Source organism: Varroa jacobsoni, unplaced genomic scaffold (genome assembly GCF_002532875.2).
Source record: "Varroa jacobsoni isolate VJ856 unplaced genomic scaffold, vjacob_1.0 contig00932, whole genome shotgun sequence".
Taxonomy (NCBI): Eukaryota; Metazoa; Arthropoda; class Arachnida; order Mesostigmata; family Varroidae; genus Varroa; species Varroa jacobsoni.
In genome coordinates, this window is record NW_019214555.1 from 77,517 (window position 1) to 98,285 (window position 20,769).

General features: G+C 42.4%; 1 protein-coding gene across 4 annotated transcripts in view; it reads right to left on the reverse strand.

Moving 5' to 3' along the window:
• The window catches only part of Lmpt (four and a half LIM domains protein limpet), a 66,103-nt gene extending 47,386 nt beyond the window's left edge, over positions 1-18,717 (reverse strand). The window contains exons 1-2 of one of the 4 annotated variants that reach the window (XM_086973018.1): positions 18,582-18,717; positions 7,167-7,351 (exon numbers count right to left, since the gene is read on the reverse strand). In XM_086973018.1, coding sequence (XP_086829144.1) covers positions 7,167-7,340 — 174 coding nt within the window. In that variant the 5' untranslated portion in view covers positions 7,341-7,351; positions 18,582-18,717. Of the gene's footprint in view, positions 1-2,281; positions 2,400-2,467; positions 2,745-7,166; positions 7,352-8,185; positions 8,537-18,581 lie in introns of those variants that run through there. The other 3 variants (XM_022852704.2, XM_022852707.2, XM_022852708.2) reach the window with 3 other exon arrangements.
• Positions 18,718-20,769: the final 2,052 nt, after the last annotated feature.

Here is a 20,769-nt window from a genome sequence, read left to right on the forward strand (position 1 = left end):
CAGAACTGCTGTATTCGAGCCGGTGAGTCCAGGAACGATATAGAAAGACAGGTCGAATATGCACTGCGGCGATATATGGATTTCGCTGTTTCGGCATCACTCGGCGGAACCACACAACTTCTACGGCAACTATCGAACCGTCGCCTTAGGTTCCTCAATGCTGCAAATATGTTTCGATGCGGCTCGCGCACAAAATATATTTTAGTATTTAATTCTACTAAAAGTGTACCGCTAAATTGAAAAAAAAACTGTCGTTACTACTTCTCGACGCTGCCGCTGCAGGCCGTGGTCTTCTCGTTACGGCGGCTGCTCTGTTTTGGCTGGTGATTATTTTCCCCTCGAAATCATTGCGTTTTTACGTTACATTAAACCGCCAGCAGGAGGGAAAATGCCATCGCGAGTAACAACGATTTAGCAGTAGTCGCTATCCCAAAAACTCCCGAGCGGTTAACGCTCGACCAGAAGCCGTTGGTGTAGACAGTTGCCCTCATAAAGCGCCGGTCAGGGAGCTGTAGCGGACAACTAGGCCCTGTTTTCGGATTAAAGGGAGAGGACCGACAATTCACTCGCTGGTTCAAGGACACGGCACACCGCAACGTCGGGTCCATCTACCGCGAACTAATGGCTGCAGACAGGTACATAGGCAGGTAGGCTACAGGACCGCGAGGGCTCTGGCGTCTGTGGTTGGTTTGATCGGTACGACGATGGGAATTTGACGCGTGTGGTCTGGGTTTGGTGGTAAAAAATACAAAATGGATAAGCTTATAGGCTGGTTAGCCATGAACGAGATGACCAGATGGGTCTAACCTAAACTAACTGCGCTACACTGAAAGGTCATACGCGAAGCTTGTCTCGTGACTATAGAATACGACTGCATATAACGACCGTAGCGTGAAAGGTTGGCAGTAGGTCGACTACCTGTATTACAGAGCGTGTCAGATTTTGACAATGTGAATTTGTAGGCGAACGCACGTAGTCGGTACAACATAAAAATAATAAAGTTTCATGTTATATATAAATGACCCGTTGTCAGCAAGAGTCTCACATGGCAACATATTATAAAAAAAAGCTGACAATTAAATTTAAAAGAAAATGTGTTTCCTCATCCGATACTAATGTTAGCAATAGAGGTTATTGTTGTTGTTTGTTGTAGCCTACCTTAAACATGACAATTCTGTCTCTCGGCAAATGTTGGGTATATCTAATTATGCTTGTAGCTTAGTTGTCGTATGACTAGCTCGTATAACATGGGCACTTCGTGCAAAAAGGGGAAAGCCCAATAAAGAAGAGGTGAAATTGCCTTTGTCGGCGCCCAGATGGGGCTGCAACAGCTGGGTGAAAAAGGTACGTACATGTGACGTGGGTTATGATCAGAAATAACGGAGTCGTTATTGAAGACTTTCTTTCACGCTAAATTTTTTTTTCATCTATATGTTTTTTTTGTATGTCAAGTCCCGAAACTCAACCTGATTTTGCTTGCAAATTTAACTATAACAATATGTTTCTATATGTCTGTATAATCACTTTGTATTATAGTATCAATATGAAGTAGCACCATTGCATCTTTTTGTATCGGCCATTTATAAATGTCTCTACCCAGAATCTCGATTTGTGTTAAAAACAAAATTTTAATTATCAAAAATAGTAGATGTCATCTTTACCTTACTTTAAAATATCTGCCGATAACGGTAGATCTGCGTTATCCAACCAGATAGAGAATCTCGGCGCCTGCTGCTATTTTTGGCGGAAGGCAGAGAATTCAGGGCGGGCATGATTCTTCCGCGTGCCTCTAGCGCCATTTCAGGAAATGAATGGCCTAGACCACTTTCTGTCAAGGTCCAATTACACTACACAGCTCGAGATTTAAAAACAAAGTAGAACTTGGAAGACGATTTTCTTTAAGTCGATGCCATTCGGACCCAATATGGACTAAACTGATCTGTTACGGAGCAATTCAAATACAAATGTTCATTTTCTTGATTTTTTTCATAGAGTACTGATGTATGATGAAGCCAAAGTACGAGTTAGCACCACTGTATAAGTACTAGACAAGAAGGTCCTATGAAATATGTAGCAGCTAGGTCCCAAATGAAAATGAACTCGCTACCAACAATTCTCAGTTGAAACCATAATAAAGGATCTGTTTATCCTTAGGGTTCCCCGATTAAACCAAAGAGCCATGTCCTCTCATAAAATAGCAACGCATACCTCAATGATAATTAAACCTCACCTACTTACTGGCATACACAAACAACCGCATATATCGAAAGCACGCTTTCACCTGTAATACGCTTCAACACGCAACACTATGCACAGTGGATCATAGGCATAGCCGAAGCCCCCAATTCTCGCAGTAGCTGTTTACCACATGCCACTATACTCCTCGATCAGCTACAGCAGTTGGGAAAGCTGCCCCATCAAGGCTCCAGGCACCAGGAAATTAAAGTGAAAATTGCGGAGCACTCACACAAAAAAGGTTTACTGATGGTGGTCGACGTCGCACGGTGAGCTCCTCTTCCTTGCTGAGCTGGCCCAAGAAACTTCTGAGTGGCACCGATCGTCACGATAGCCCCAGCAAAAGCTGTTGAAACAGCGACCTAGGAAGCAAGCGGTGAGGAAGGATGGTCCACAGTCGATGCCCGCCTCTGGTGGCCTGGCTTCTCGAGAGCCGCGCGAGCTTCTCAAAATGGCTAATGTCAATCTTCGAGTCGCCTATACCGCACGGTCCCCGAGTCCATCTCACTGTAACAGCAGCAGCTACAAGCCCTAACTATTAATGCGAATAGAGCCCGGACAGAGTAAGCATTAGCATGAGCGGATGACACAGCTGGTAGTAGCTTTAGCGTGGTCGCGCGCTAGTACGGGCCGGCGCCTGAGCGCTCAGCCGGTCCGAGTCGGTCAGAATCGTAGTGCAGAAGACCCTGCCGAGAGACAACCGTCAGGCCCTCATGCGGCCACCTGCTATACACTGTTAGGTTATGGTTCGCTTCCAGCTGGCTATAAGTTTTAGAAGCCATTAAGGAAGTACCAAGAAGCAATGCTGCAGTGGAGGCTGCCAGCTCGTAATTTGCTGGCTGCGAGAGCCGCAGCCGGCTCGCGTGTACGGAAACACTTCTCTGTCGCGCTGCGCTGTGTTGCGATTGTCGCCATAACGTCCGCAGTACCGAACACCGCTCTGTAACCGGTGCAACGCGTTGGTTGACTCAAACCGTCGGACAGTTCCGATAAATAAAAACGAAGCGGGGCTGACTGGGAAAGTGACTAGTTCACTGTTCGGATGGATGAGAAGCAAATGGAGAAACAGGCAGACCCACTAGCTGACGCACCGGGGCAGTTTCGGCTGCCCGTTGCGTCCTGCTGTTTTTGCAAGACATGGTTGCTGCCACTATCACCATCCGACTCAAGCGCTTACCGCTAGCGAAGAATATGAACTTTAGCGCTACCTATGGGCTACCTAAACAACGCAAACACTAGCCGTCATTTGGCGTCTTACGTTTGTCTCGCGTATTGCAGATGGTCGTCCGAGCCGTCAGCAACATTATCACCAAGTGTGGATATTAATACCACCTGCTCAGTGGCCACCGCCAGGCGGACGTTTGGCTAATTCGGCGCTCCACAGGCTCGAACGCCTCCAGGAATCAGCTTGTTTGATTGTGGTGTGAGTATTTTGATAAGTATTTATTAGCGAAGCCGCCGGCCTATTGTCCCGTGTCCTGCTAGTAAACTAGCCTGCTAACTATTTTAGCCAAACTCGCGTACCTTAAGGTTCTATTTAACCAAATCTGAAAAGACTAGATGTGCTGTCTTAAAGCACAGCGGCTTTTTGCTATTGGTACCATTCTACTTAGTACTTTAACTAAGCCAGCACTGGCCCAAAACCAGCGACAGACCCTAGATGCCTTACAGATCGGTACCCAATGCCAGCATTTTTGTATATAGGGAAATTCAAACGCACTAGCACCTTATCAGTGATTCAGCAGAAAGACACATCCAGCAAACAACACATGATCGACACATAATGATGGAAGCCTAGCTCGGCTGTACAACACACGTTCAAAGATAAAGTTGTCGTCAAGCGAGAGCAATCTGGCGCCTATCAGCAACTGCAGCCGAAGGACCAATATGCGGGCGCGTTCTTGTTAAGCTGTCTATAGGCTACCCTCGTGGACAGCGGCAGAACGCGATAGTTCACCTTAGGACCACAAGACTGAGATAACCTGCTGTTAGGCAGCATCGCCATCATAACATGTCATGTTGTGCGCTGCCAGTCAATAGACGAACGCGCCCATTTTCATTTGTTGCTACTGGTGTCGTTCTTCAAGAGGCCTTCCCGTTCAGTCCTGCTAGGGAACTGCCACAACTGCGAGACTACTGCATGAGAATCTATAATGAATGGGAATATACGAAGTACTGCTACTTGGAGGACTCTAACAATGCTATGTCTTCAAGCTTCCTCTTCCAGAGAAGACACTGAGAGCGCAAGAAAATAGCAGTAACCCGCTGAATGAGCTTTCAGATCGTCTTGAAGAATACTCTATTTGATGGTCAACAACCAATTGACGTAGCCAGAGAGAAACAGCTGCGGAAGAAACGAATTAAATGTAGAGCAAACGGAAACATGTTAGGATATATTCGAATAAAAACACACACACACACGCACAAACACATACGCATACACATACAAAATAAAAATTAACTACGCCTAAACGGAAATATGAACTAAGGCTACTTTCGTATGAAACAGACTGAGCGAGGACAGAAGAAGGCATTGGAAAAGAGCCCAGAAAGCCCAGTGTGGTACTGGAATTTGTAAATCGGTTACTAATGGGTGAAAGTTGAATATAATCGGCCAATCGGAGATAAGGTAGATAGATATTCGAATCTGTTTGTCAGATCCCATTAAAATTTCAGTAGTCTGAGATCAGTGAAAACGCTTTCAAGTGTTTATGGCCAATAGGTGAAAAACGGATGCCTATTTCTTGATGTTTTTTTGCTATGTTTGTGTAAATATTTTTCAGTTAAATACCTTTCAATATTGTTTACTATAACCGCTTTGGTTATTCATGAAGCTAAGATTTTATAGATAAAGATTTAGCACGTGTTTGAATCAGCATCCGACATCGGTACAACCTGGCTAATTGTCAAGGCTGCCTACTGATAGAACTAAAGCTGGTAACAAAAGTTATTAACTATTGTAGAAACAAAAACAACCGACGCATGAAGTAACTTTGATCTGTAGTGAGCGTCTGGTGCAGTGTACAAATAGTTTATGTATCGCGGCCGTTAGTATTATATAGTGTGTTTCTGATTTACTGAATTCGACCCTCGGTGATCGTATTTACACTCGGTAAATATATGAGCATTGGTTAGTCTCAGATCTCCTACAAGCTAAGCGACACGCCTATATGCAGTAATCCCTCAACAAAGCTGACCAAAATTTGGCCATACCAAGTGACCTTGCTTGAAACCATCCATTTAGATCTTTCGAACAGGGCCCAGAGAAGGGGGCGTTATGTTTGCTGATCGCTGGCCGGCACATTGCCGGGCAGCGTTCGGGAAAAGGTAACGTTTCTTACGACAGTCTATTTCTTCACATAAGTAGAGCCACTCTTTTTCGGCTTAACTGTTCGTATTCGATCTATGAACCAACCGTTCGTTTGCCGCTGGCGCCAACCTTGCGCACAAAACTCGACGGCCTAAAAGCCGACAGTGGCCTAAAGTTAGGGACACACATTGAACGACCCAAATGCTCAGTAGCATGTTGTCTCGGATGACGGTTAACTTCCACAGGATGAATGTGGGCGCTGTTCTTTTCGAAGCTGCACTAAGTACAGATTCGAAATTCAATCCCTGCGGAGGACGTCAGGAAGACCTGAGTATCTGACCAACAATAGGCAATGTCCCGGTTTGCTGAATAGCGTTGGGTCGAAAAATTCTTAACATTGATGTTTTTTTTCGAGAAAAACAAAAGCATTAGAAGATAGAACGATTCGAATTTTTAGCATCAAATATAAAAAGCGTCAGCTAAATTATACACGCACGTTGCTATGCAAAAGAAATGGCACTGTAAATTTATCAAGCACTTCAGACTTCATCATACCGGTACGCAATGTACAAAAATCGTCCGAGATTTCCCATGGGGCAATTTGTACTCGGAAATTTGCAAAAACGCGACCTTTTCTTGAGAGCACGAAGTTTATGTACGAGGTGCGAAGACATCAGCATGGCTAATCATTCCTCACTGCGACTCAAGAGCGTTCACTCCGCTTTCATTTATATAGATGAGTCTACCCATGGCCAAATTTAAGAATCTTCATGTCGAAAATGCAGCCATCTATCAGTGCGACTATACTACTGCTACCGGTTATTACAATACGTTTTTTGTTTTTTCGCGCGCCAATCAATGGTCGATGACTTGCTTTGTTGAGCAGTCTCGGAAATGACAACATTCGGACCAGAGTTATGTAATTAATGGGCAAAGTCATTGCAAAGCTCAACAAAGGGCTTTTCATTGGTGCGGGAAGAGGGGCTGCATTTTAGCGATCCAAATACAATATAATAGTTGCCAGCCCACATTGCTAAATCGGGCCGACACATTGGGCATGCTAAACATCAACATAACTTTGATTTTACTGGGGAATTGCCCCCCACCCAACAATAATCCGTACTTGTTCTCTATACATTTTGCCTGCTATTTGTTTCCTAATAGGGGAGGTATAGCCATTAGCGCTGTATTTGTTTGATAGAAATACTGTTTTCTATTTAAAAGAAGAACAGAATTCGGACTCGCTGGAACGGGAATTCGACGACCAAATATACAAGTGAACTACTATAAGTTACGCACGTGTAGTTATTATAACAATCATTACAGTCGTGTACTTTCTGGTCCAAATTTTAAGCCAACGGTTAATGGGTACTATATTGTACCATTATTATATTGTGTGACCGGTAAAAATAAACATCCAAGAAGTGTTGACGACGCTACATAAAATATATCTTTGAAGCAGTATAGGAACGTTAAATTTGAAGATTAGCTTTTATACGCAGGCAAACATCAAGGATCACGTTTCTGCGGCCCTCGTATCTTCCCCATTAATTAATCCGGACATAATTACAATTGATTGACTGCGTATTGATAAGCTGCCTCATTGAATAATTTAACTGACCTCTTCCTGTTTGCTATCCTTGCGTTCGAGTCCGTTATCGATAGATTTCTTTTTCTTGGTTACCGTGACGGTCTTAGTCTCGCCTCCTTCAGTTGCCGTGGGACCCTCGCTCTCCGACTTCGTGACGGTTGTCGTTGTCGTCGTCTTGACGAAGCGTCGCGTCAGCGCACTCATATTGACGAAAACTGCGTAGAGGGCAATCACCAAATATTGAAATCATCATCAGGTCAATCCGGCATCATTGAACAACCAACGCCACAACTCTTTTTTTTCTCTCTCGGGGGATGATGGAAAAGCAGACAAAAGTGAACACAAATCTCATTCAGAAACCGAAGATACGGTGAAGGGAAACGAAGTGAGAATCGAGAAGCACCTTAGCGGAAAACGCCAGCCAAATTTCAGGAATTTACTTGGTTCTTAGGTAACGCCCAGTCAGTTGGCTTTCTTCTTGCGACAACGAAAGCTTTCACTAGATCAATAAATACTTCAAAGAGGCATCCATCTGAAGCATCCACGACTGTTTACATCATAAACCCCTTTATTAGTTACCGGTGTCTAAGCTATAGGGATTTTCACTTAAGATAACTCACAACTGTTACTAGCCAGCGCAATCCGTCAAGGTGCTCAATGACCGTTAGGGGAATTTATATAGGAGGAATACCAGATAACCGATCACAAAAATCGCGCACGACTTATCCTCAGTAACTTTCTCAGTTGTCGAGCCTTGATGAGAAAATAGCCACCGAAAAAGCGAATTCTTAATCCAGGGATTTGTATGTAAGGAATATAACGATGCAACACAAGCACATTAGTACGTATATCAACAAGCTTGGTATAATTTCCAGAGGGTAAAAACATCAAGGTATTGGATAGCCGACTTCGTTAATGCTGGACCAGGTTTATCCAACGGGTGGGAATCCGACGCGCAACTGAGTTCGTTTGGGATACTGCATTATTGCGCTCTGTTAATTGCAGTTTAATTTAGTTGGGCTATAAATGAGGTGCAGCTGGGGCCCCACCGTTCTACTGTCTGCTATAGGCTGAGACGGAAGACTGACGCGGTCCTTTGGTATTCGCTTGGACCTTCCGTTAAAACAAGCGAGCAACAAGAGACAGTGGCTATGCAATCGCTACTACCACCGCAGCTAAGGCCGTTGCTGTTGTAACTGGCGTAGCCTATCCAGTTGTGGTCCCACAGCTAGCAAAGGGGCTATCGTGCACGCACGCAGGTTTTCCACGAAGCAACCAGCAGCCAGCCGCTCTTTCTTTCTCAGGCTTTTTCTTTCTGCATAGCCTGCTATCTCTCACTGTCTCGATTTGTGTGAGTGTCGTTCTGTTTTGTCCCTTTTGTACTGGTGGTAACTGGGTGGTACGTGGCGCGAGTATCGCTGTCCTACCTGTCGCCCGCAGCGGTTAGAACCTCCCTTAAGACCAACGGCGGTATCATATGTTTGCCCTCTATAAGCTACGTGAGCTAATCAGTTTATCTGTTTGCTCCTCCCCCTCCTCCTCCTCCAAGCCCAATACCATAGACTAGGCTACGCTTGCAGGCGCAACTGAATCTTTCCGGTAGTAGATCAGGGAAGGACGCGCGATGGCTAGTCACTCCAGTACTAGTACCACTAACACTACTACTTATATGTACATTACGGTGTCTTCCGTTGCTACTTCGTTTACGGTTGATACAATAGGGGAACGGTGCACGACACTAACTACTCACTGCAGTCGGCGGCTGCAAGAAGACAGACGGATAGAAAGACAGACTCATTATTACGCCGTCGCACGCCCCGCCGTAGTAGCGCTCAGTCCGAGAGGTGATGCATTTGGTGATGGCGGTGCGAAGGCTGGGAGAGTAAATGCCTGCTGCCTACTTCATGATAAACGCGGTTTTGGTAGAAGGCAAACGAGCTTGGCAGGGCGAACAAGACGGTGCTTGTGGATTCTACGTCGAGACTACATCGCTGCCACTATTGTTGCTGACCACAGAAAGCAGCAAACCAGCTCTACCCATCGCATACCGCAAGTACAGCCGCTGGCCTTGCGGTCAGGCAAGCCATAACGAGGTTTGCGGAGGCGATCAGAGGCGTTGGGAAGGACCTTCTTTCCCGAGAAACGCTCTCGTATCTTCTTGGGTCAAAGAGACCGACGAAACTAGTAGGACACGGCGATACAGGGAAAGAAAGGTCAAACGTTGTTGGGCCTATTTCTTGCTTCTTTCAGCCCTTGATTTTCTGTAAGTCCTCACCTTCTTGTCCTTGAGTTTGTATCACTTGGTTTTGTGGAATAATAGCCCAGTCGCCTTAATTTACATGCCTTGTAGCCCGAGACAGATAATTTGATAACTTGAGAGGCCACCAAGTAAGAGCAGTTCACTGTCTCAGCGGTCAGTAATGTTCACTCAGACTTGTCTGACGGGGTACACGAATGATACGACATTGTTAACAATGGAAATTAATGGCTGAGAGTGTAATCACATGTTGACAACACGCCGTGAATTGAAGGGATTTTGTTTGTCGATTGTTGATGAAGTTGAGGCGCTAAAGTGAGCTTCGAGATCTTGAAATAACGATATTTGAAAGTCTGTCTCTTTTGGCCGTTATGTAATGGTGATACAAGTATTAGTATATAAGTATAGCATAAGTACAAACTCCACTATGACGGAACAAAGCAATCTGTAAACAGGGTTAACGCATGTAAGATACCCAATTATTGATTAGATGACCGCGGTGCTTCCGTGGTTTTTAATAGGGTTCCTAAGTTGATTGTCAAAACACTTTCCGTAATTCTTGTATCTAACGTTAGCTATCGAGTTACAGGTAATTCCGCGTTTGTGGATAAAAAAGGGCCTAGAGTTAAGACGAGTAAGGGGATGACGCGATCGAATCACATCTGTGTTTCCTGAGCGCCCAGATCATTATTCAGTAGCGGAAGTGATAAAAGACTCTTTCAGGGTTCTTGCTTAAAAATTCTCACGCACATTTTTCTATCGGCCGAAAAACGCGATAAAAAAGCGGTCCTCTGAAAGCCTTTAGATATTGCAAATATATCAATGTCTAACAAATGAATAGTGCCTGAAGACATATAGATTAGATTTAGGGCATGAGTAATAAATGTTGTAATGCTATTTTAATTGACAAACCATTTGATTAGGCCTGAATTGTTGATCTCAGCGCTGTCATTTACTTCTGCACTATTGCAAAGTACCTCTTCCAGTGAGAGACAAGGGCCCCTGACAACGCTCGTATCGTTGCCATTATGCGCTGAAATCGGTCGAACTACTGAATTACCTTGAAGACATATTTAGCTTATGCGATGAAGTCATGCGGAACAAAGGTCAACTTGAACTGAATCATGCGTTAAAATAGGCCCATTTATATACCTCACATGGCCTCAGACACGATGAGCCTTGCTCCGACTCATAGAAAGCCATTTACCCGATTGTTATCTGTTACGGAATCAAAAGTCAATTATGGAATATTGTCAATAATTCGCATAAAAACGATATTCTTTCTCCCCGATAACACGATCGAACTGTTACCTGCTAGCACTGGCTTGACGAAGCAGTCTTAACGCGTAATTAAAACGAAGTAAAGTGTACAGTAAGGAAATAATTGTTGCACGCACTTAACGATGAGAAATACGTTAGAGTAATAAGTATGTATGGTTAAAACCATCTACAAAGTATTTTAAAAGTGGACCATTATTTGCGATCATCATGCTCCTGTATTAAAATTTGATGTTACCAATGCCTTTCTGAAGTCTACCCGTCCTCATGCTGCCCGTCGTAAACATTATCTGCAACACTTCATAGTTTTTATACCTACCCACTTGATCATAATGTTTGGTTTCAGGACACCACGATATAGTCCCATTTATCATAACTGATTAGTTAGGCTGGTAGGCTGTCCCGGTGGTGGCGAAGCAAGTACCGTGTCTTCCTGCTAAACTTATAAGACACGTGATGTGAGTTCGTATCTAAGAGTAGACCCACTTTATGCTGGGAGCCTGCCGTTTTACAGAACTCCTATTAGCGGTGTTGGACTTGTACTCTAAATGTTTAGAAAGGCCGGTTCAGCTGCACATTTCAAACTCATTTTTCACAAGCTAATTTCGTCAAGAAACTAGAAGAGGCTATCTGTGTAGTCTTGATACTGTTGTTACCGTCCCATAAAGATATTTACTAGTCTTTAGTTAGTCTCGCAGCGCTTCCCCTGACGTCGCATGTCGAGGTTTATTCAGCATAAAGGCAGCGCCTTTCTGGGTCATATGTCTACATACCCACCCGACGTATGATATCAGAATGCTTTATCTTACTATCCGCCCCTAAAAGCTTCCTGTAGATTGGCTTGTTACTTCTTTTTTGCGTCCTTCAAACTTTTATTGGCTCGTGCCGCCCCTCAACGATTACTGCTGGCCATCTCAGTGACCTGCAGAGCCCGTGACCTGTTTCTGCCAGACGACGTATTGAGGCGCATTGTTGCAGCAGACGATAACAGCACAACAGCACACGACGGCACCAGCAGACGATAACAACATTAGACAACAACAAACTCGTGCGTACCATACTTTAGTTGGTCACTGTGGCTATATTTTTTTACATTGTTGTGCTGGCGGATAGCCGTTATCATCACTTGTCCAAGTATTACGAATGTAGCTAATGTACTCGTTTTTTTAAAATTTTTTGGGAAGTTCATGAAATGAGATTAGTCTTTAGCGAAGGCCGAGATCTTATCACATAGCTTGACCTCACCAAGGTCAATTGCGAGGATTTAGGACACATACGGTCCTTGCGCCACGGCACATTTAACAGTCGTGCAGCTACTGCAAGTCGTTGAGAATGCGCGGAGTGATTAGAACGATCACGCAACGATGGGACATGATAGTGCTGCCAACGGCTAGAGGAGACTAACGATTATTAAGGCGAACAGAGCCCTTTCATCGGTTGAGGATGATGCGTTCGGTCGCAAGCGAAACATGGTGGCAGAAGGCTTTTAGGCTTTTTGGTGGAATGAGACCGCGTTCGACTGAAGATGATAGTTAATCGGAAGATTTTTTAACTATGTATAAAATAAGCCTTTACGTGGATCAATATGGCCTTTTAGGCCGTATACGTTGTTATGTCGATTCAGCTAATGTGCTTTTCCTTATGTACATGTGTAACAGAATCGTGTTACGCTAAAATGAAATAAAAGAGTCGTGATTATATACTTCGAGTTCGAAAAAAAGGGTAGAAAAAGCTGTTAAGCATTACACCAAACGGCTGATCCAGCACGAACAGTTCTGCTTACTCAGGGTCTGTCTGACGTAGGCCCCATATGCATGTCTAACATTCGTTGGTAAATACATTAGGATTTAACAATTACGGAAACCTACCCTCTTGTAACTGCATTGGTCCTGGAGACGTTATGTCTGGCTTACGAAGTGAGAGCGCGATGTACGTAGATAATGAAACTTCTTATTGCACGTATTAAGGTACGATATAATCATAAAATAATAGTTACTAAGCGGCCCAGTTTCTAGAAAATACGTTTGTTTGACTTTAGTTTTTGTTTATTTAAAGCCTCAATACGAATCGATACGTTCTTTGTTTCAGCAATCTTCTAAAAGGATCTTTCTTTCGATCATTTCTCACAAGATTTAAAATACCAATTTTATTAAGCATATATGATCGCACATAAATGATTTGTTGGAGATTTGAAAATACCCGATAGTTGTTAAAAATACGCCTCGTGCGGACAGTGGGTCATTAAATAATTCCAGCATTACTTCATTTAATTTCGCCGGGAATCCGCGTTGTTTAGATGCAACTTTTTCATCTCTATAACTAATCTTCAATGAAAAAAACGTTTTTTTTTTTGTTGTCTATTCGTCGCTCGTTTTAAGAGATGGTTTCCACATCTTTTCTTTGATAAAAGTTACGTCACCTCCGTAACGTGTTGTTCTGATTATTATATAGAAGACTGCGAACAAACATAATTGAATAAAGAAAAGAGAACTTTAAATAAACGAGCTTTTTAACTGAATGGTTTTTAAACTAAGCGTCGTTAGCAAACGTAATTTGGCTAGTTAAAGACACTAGCTTTTTAAAAAACTTATGAGTAGAATCAGATTGACTGTACTTCAGCGGAAATTAGTCCGACAGAAAACATATTCTAACCTCAAAAACCAATACTCGTTTGTTGAATTTTTGTTCCTTGAGACCGGAGCACTATATAAAATCATCCAAGATTGTTTTTCTTTCTTTGGTTTTTAGCATTATCAATTGTTCGTTCTACGTGCATAGGTCTTTAGAATAGCCTATTTTTAGGTATAGCATTAAGGCCTTGCCCCCATTCCTAATCTAACCAAAGTAGGTCTTACTGGACCTATCTAGGATTTCTCCAACAAATTTATGAAACAGCATGGCAATCATACGGTTACTAACCTTCTTTATAGTATTTCATCTTTCTTCATTGCCTAGTTTCTTGGATATTAATATCTGGAAATAATTTGATTAATAATAGGAGTAATAACATTTGAACCAGCGTGACGGCTGGCTTCTTAATTATGTTTATTATGGCAACGTGCATTAATCACCCAGGCCATGCCATTCCTCAATCGGCAAATCTAATTGAACATTAGCAAAGACATTAGATATGGAGACCTTAAGTGAAACCGTACTACGAGATATATAGTGCAGAACGGAAATCGGACTGAAGGCCAGCCAGGAGGTGACTAAATATTGGGACACGAAGGATAAGAACGCATTGCCTTGAGAAGGCCCTTCATGACAGCAGAGCCTGACTACTTTCTAACGGCGTTGTTGGTCAAAACTAGCATTGCCATGTAACGCGTTACTGATTATAACCTAAATACCGAAAAAGCGGAATCTGCGTTTCCCTCGAATCGAATCCCGACCAGTTGTAAATATGTGTGGGGTATTCCACCTGCAATTTATGAAATTTTGTTCAACGAAATACCTGCCTAAAGCATACGATCGCCACGGACGAAACAATTCAACCTCTACTTCCAGCCAAAAAGCGCACAGGCGAAAGAATGGCCTCTCTTGAAAGAGAAATCGATTGAAGTAATAACGTCGAGTAGGTTCGAACGTAAGATGATAATAGTATTTAGGTAAGCGTAAGTACGCGGACATCTGCTATAATGAGACATTCGCTGAAAATGAAACATCGAATGCAGCCCACTTTCTCGCGTTTTTCAAGAGACCCATGTACTGTTGGCACGGTCCGAGCCGTCGGGTGCAGTAACCAGCAGTCTGGTTATTTAATGGCGACACCAAACATTATGGCCGTGATTTCGTTACTTTTTTGTCTAAGGCAAAGAATATGCAACGTTGGTTTCAATCCGCCTATTTTTCCGATCTATGTCCGTTTGATTACGGAGTATTCTGCTAGGCAGGCACATACCACTATCGATTTACTTGAAGAAATCGAAGATAGAGAAATCTTGGTGTTGGGAACCTTGTAATACCAATAATGGCGTATATAAGGCAACAGCAAACGTTCGAGGCCTCATATACCTTGGCATAAGATCTAAGATTAATACTGAACCTGGCTATTATTAAGTCACATATGAAAGATACTAAAGCCTAATATAAACACGGTGTATTGAGTTAAATACTAACAAAACCTGCCAGGGAGGTTTATTATAATAAAGAAATGATAGGAAATAGATCAGTCCTGCGTGTTCTTATCTGTGAAAGTACGCGCCAGAAAGACCTCAATAGATTAACCAGCGGCATTTAATACTGTGACGTCCGGAACTCAGAGCAACAATAGCTCGTCCGATTCCAACCACTCCCTCAAGATCCACCACATGTATTAAATTAAATAGTAATTGTAGAATACAGTTTTGTTACTTGCTCTATGTATGTGAAGGGGAAATACTGCCAGTTTTTTGATGTACCGCTCACTACTCGAGTGTTCAGTGCCGAATGGTTTTTTTTTGCACAGTCTGATATTTTGGTTTCGTTTGTTTTAAAAGTTTAATGCCTTTTGTCGGAACAGCGTGCGAAAGCCTGAAGTCAACAGATCGATAAGTCGGAAGTGATCATACATTTCTCCGTCATAGGGTACGCATAAAGACCCAAACCTATCGATGACTTCGTATGACTAAAGATCATCTCCCTGTCAATAACGTTGTCTAAGTGCGTAGGAACTGCACGCATATACAGAGCACTGTTTTTGTTGTGATCATTCTAAAAATATTTGCCAGCTATTTGGAAAATATCCAAACCAAACGAAATATACGAGGACCAAATAGTTCTAGGTATATCTATAAATCGTTCAGTTTCTATGTTTCGAGCTTTACGTCCGGTATTGACGTTAGGCGTTCCATCAGGCGCCTGGCTCCTAGCATGAGATGAAGTGTGTCTATGCCCGAGGTTAGAACCTAGACCATAACGTGTCCCAAATACGTTACCAATTACAGAGACATATCTCTCTCTATTGAACTGTCTCTATTGATCATGGACGCTTTCGATCTGATCGAAATGTTTGCCGAGTTTGTCAGATGCAAATGTTGTGAAGCATAACTGTATGTGTTCATGTGAGTTCTTGCCTAAAGGGGTTATGCTGAAATTACTCTGAGGGTAAACTACGTACTTTAATATGTCGATAACGTTAAAGCTTGACTCATAATAGATACGCGAAAATTTCGTTATTAGGTATTTTTTTCCAGTTACAATTATACATAAGCGGCCCTAAGTAAAACTTCAACGGAAACGTAATAGCCTTTTCGTAAAAACGTAAACATACCTCGGTTCATGCTGGTCGAGGAAGTTCACAACATTTATTCTGTATTCTACCTCATTAGAATGTATGCTTGCTGACGCTTTCTTTTTCATTAATTAACGTCCCCTTCGAAGGAAGCCTTAATCACAGCCCAATAGTCCACTTCTAAATGTGCTTTACTCTCTGCAAGCGGTGAGTATTCGTATGAACGCGATATACCTTCTTTAATCGGTCATTATACTTGCCGCCATGACTAATCTCCTATGAAGTCGTCACAGGGTGTCACATGCATCGGTAATGCACACAAACGAATCTTAGCTAGACCCTATATCGCCGAAGCAGCACAAAGATATAACTGCGACAACTCGACGTTTTGTGTCACGGCCCGTGGTCAAGACGGGTGGATAAATCAACCACTCTTTGCCCGTTTCTATATCTAGGAAGCTCAAAGTGTGGTTGTTGGTCGACGCCGCTGAGCTGTCGAGAGATCAAACTAGTTGAGGAACTCCGCGACGTTCGTGGAGAGTAAAGAGTAGAAATTATTTCTAAGAATATAGAAAAATTCGAGTATTTCATTGATTGCTATATTAGTACATGTATATGAATATATTCTTTATTTGTGGGTGAGAAGAATCATATTATGCCTTTTTTTTTCGATCTTTCGAGCATTAACGATCAGATTTAATTTATGCGAATCCGTAACGCACGCTGATTCGGCCCCATAGCCGGATTTACATTGCAGCGTACCCGTATTTACACCAAACACACTACTCAAACTTTAAACCTTTGAAACGATGTTGATGTCAAACAGAGATAAAATTAATATAATTGTTTTTTTTTTTTTTATCACACAGGTCATTCTGTTGGCTGGACTTGAGCCAGTGATCCCTGCGAGATGAAAATATTCGTGTATATTAGCACACAGTAACACTGAAACATTCATCATACTTTTTCAACGATACATATTTGCTTGTCGGAATTTTTCAGACGCGCTATATTCTATGGTAGAATTCCTCTATACAGTCATTCATACACTGAGCATTACGGGGTCTCGTTTTTCTCATATTTGAAGCTTCCCGGCAGTGGCTGCCCTAAGTGGGTCATCAGCTTCAACACTCGAACCGGGTCCAATCTTCGTGACGGCAGCAGCAAGGTCTGCCTATATAACCAACAGTGTCAACAACTACTAGAGCAAGTCACTATAACTTTGAGATACGATCGTGCCTGTCTGTCTGAGGGGGGAAAGACCGGCCACCGAAAGCCGCTCGCATAAGGCACATGCAAGGAAAACCTTTGAAGTAATAAGTAAGGCCACTTCTGCAGAACACCTAGACTTACTGTGCCTCTGTGATAGCTATCTCGGACCTAAGGAATGCGCACGGCTCATATAACATTGTAGATATAGCTTTTTTTTCCCTTTGACTTTTACTGTCTACGCAGGCGCCCGTGAGGAGCATGAATTTTTTAACATCTTTAGCAATCAAAAGATATGTGCACGTATAAATACGGTGTCAGAATGGCAAGACGCCAAGCTAAATACATGAATGCTGCGTCTTATAAAAAGTGTGTCCGTAATGTATATAATATTTTTATTTAGATGACTACGGCTTACGGCATGAAAAACCCAATAGGTCGGAGGCGGCCGAATCAACGGGGATGGAGTTGTAAGGGATTATCCATCTTCAATCTACAGTCTAAACATGCTCGAAAAAATGAAGGAAAGCAAATCGATAGAGGGAAAGGCTATCTGAATTAAAATAATAAATGGTAAGCCCGGGTCTGGTGGCATGTGGCAAAAACATTTTATGTGGTGGTAGTATAATTTTGAGTTCCCCTGTGAACTGATGACACTTTTTCTGGGCCGAAGAATGTGTAAAACCCTCACATCATACGCGCTCTTATTGCTAGTTAATTATATATATAAAATATATATATATATATGTATAGTTAGCATAATTAGTTATTGCTGAGTGGTCAATACACAAAACAAAGTCGGTTACGGGCAAACTCCCGCCAGACTCTTGCAACAATTTAGGTTGGAATGATCATAGTCTTCATCTCTATTTCCCGATAATTGTCTGAACGCGATCTTTTCCGATTTATGTTAGTTGGGTAGTCCAAGAAGCATCGAGTATGTCAAGCTTTCCATGAAGTTCCTCCATATACAGACGCATCTGTTTAAGGTAAGGCGGCCGTGATCAGAAAAAAAAAGCGTACGGATAGCTGGGCCCACAACTGTCTTAGTTCAAAAGAGGAAGAAGACTAATAACAGCAGGCCAGTTATGCTACTAGGCGACATTCACATGACTCTGTGCTGTACCCACTGGGGTGGAGGCTAGTCATAATTCGCTTAGCTTGAACTGCCCTAAGCGCGATTACTCTAAAGCTTTTGCCTTCTACAAACAGCGTTTTAAAGACTGACAAGGTTATGGATGTACATAGTCGGTTCAGGCAGCGGGGCGGACAGCATTTCCAGAGTTGTTTCATTGAGATAGAAATTCTTCTGTAAGATGCATTATATACGCGAGTATGCGTCTCGTAGACACTGACAAACGCGCATATGCACACACACAAAGGCGGAACGCCCTTACATGCGTCTCTGACACACACAAAATAGTTTATGAAGTATAGAGGCACATATACTGGCTAGCTAATATGTGGGATATAACAAGTGTACACTCACACTGGGTTTGTTCACAAGCGATTGATCACGCTTTGATGGAAGTCGCGTTTCGGGTTGTATTCACTGCTGCTGCTGCTGCTGAGAAAATCACAAAGAAATACACTCGATATATAACTGTAGCAGTCGATAAGCTGGGAGATATTCCCTTATAAATCGACGGGTTAACGCACTTTTAGTTGCGCGCTTAACCTCGTGAATTCAATAAAACCGTACACTTTCATAAACTTGTTTGATACCGAATGTCGACTAGGCCCTTGCCAAGAGAGGCAAGAAGGACAAGGTCTTTTCACGTCCATTAGTTTTACACTAAAGCTTTACTCGTCTCGACTCAGCGATATACTTCGTAAGCGTATGAGCTTTGCCAACGATGCGACAAGCCTCTACAATGACAATAACTACTGTGTTGTTCTATATATATATAGATCGACAAGCTCACGCCATTATCTAGTCTGGTACTAACTGTCTAACATTGCACAGATGAAAATCAGGGTAGAAATCTAAGTTTCTTAAACCAACAACCTTTTCAACTCTGTTTCCTATTACGTAGTTCACGGCGTAGCGGTTCGCGACTGTCCAAAACATTAATAAAAGTAGTGATGATATGTTTACATCGTATTTATTCTGCATAGACATCGAAGTGGCTGTCTATCACCATAATGTTTGTCGTACACAGAAAATAAAAAAAACTGCATCGTTAGAAAATACTGAAATATCTTAATCTTAAAAAATGACCAGTGTTGGACTATTTTAGGGCCAATGCATGCGTGATTATTGTTATCTCTATATAATTGAGCTCAACGAGTTAACTATTATTGTGCTCAATAAAGAAGGTTAGTATTCTTCAACGAATACCTCACGTAGGATACGAAAAAAAATATCCGAGACTCGTCTCCCTTCCGCGCGATTTCGTTCCTTGTTACGTCTAAAAATACCGGACTATATAATGATGGAAAACCTGTAAGCACGTCGTCACTCAATGGCAATAACAGTAGCAACTGGTGACCGTTGAACGAGACAGATGCATCAAAGCATTTCGGATAACTATTTTAGTGTTAGAGCACCCTGCTACCGAATCACCCCTTGGTTAAGGTACAGAGCGTGGTAAAATCGCGTAGACGGCCTTCTTAGCCGGAAGCGGCTGCAGCCATCTTGAAAACCCGACAGGCCGTCTGAGAAGAGAGATTTATTCACCACACCCAATGACGAACACCGACAAATTCATCTATATTATAGCTTATTTATAGGCACGCACCTCTCAAATCAGCTATGCGTATGTGGTATGATTTTCTGTTATGTAGTGTGTCCTGTACGGCCTGTGTGTTTGCTATATGAGCGTATCTTTATCGAGACCGAGTAGAGTTTTTTTTTTTTTGAAAAGCGGAACGAGGCCAATGCAAATGCCAATCTGTAGCAGACGGTAAACGACCTTTTGATGATGTAGATGCGACGAAGGTAAAATATCGTCTTTTCAAAGATTACTAAACATTACTTCGTCGAAGAGCCGATCGTAAATGTATTGTAACGCTGCTGATTTCCAATTGCTCATTGATACTATAACCGAATCGCAAAGGCAAAAAAACATCATTTTTGTTCTTCGAAACAGAAACAGGTGAACTTAACGTTATCAATGCGCTTTTATCATGCTCTCGGCTACGTAGCCTAAAACTCAAAAAAATATGCGGTATTTCCTCATTCTTCAACGATATATGTAGCGTGTGATAATTTTTTTTACCGGGTGGTACCAATATTGATTTCTTAGGCCAATTGAATTATTGAATTAACGAAAATTCTTATACTGGTTCAGTATCGAATGAGACTTGATATCCCATAATCATCTACACCGTCCTATTTTAGATAACTGGTCATCTGAACAGAGTATGATCAAATTGATTGCTATTAAAGCTTTTTCGTCGTTGTTGATCTCATCATTTATCGCTGATTAGACGAAGAACTGACTGGCATGAGGTAGACGGAATTATACTATATAGTTTTGTGTAATGTATATACTATAGAGTTTTAGATCTAGATTGTGGCTTTTCACTGATCTCGGTCTCTGAGAGTCGTAGATCTGTATGACGAAACAGTGAATGGAAGGAACTCGACCGGTACGCCTACGGAAACGCGCGGCTTCTTCTCATTCCCAATGATAACAATGTGTTTCAGTTGGGCGGAAGCGTTCGTAAACTGC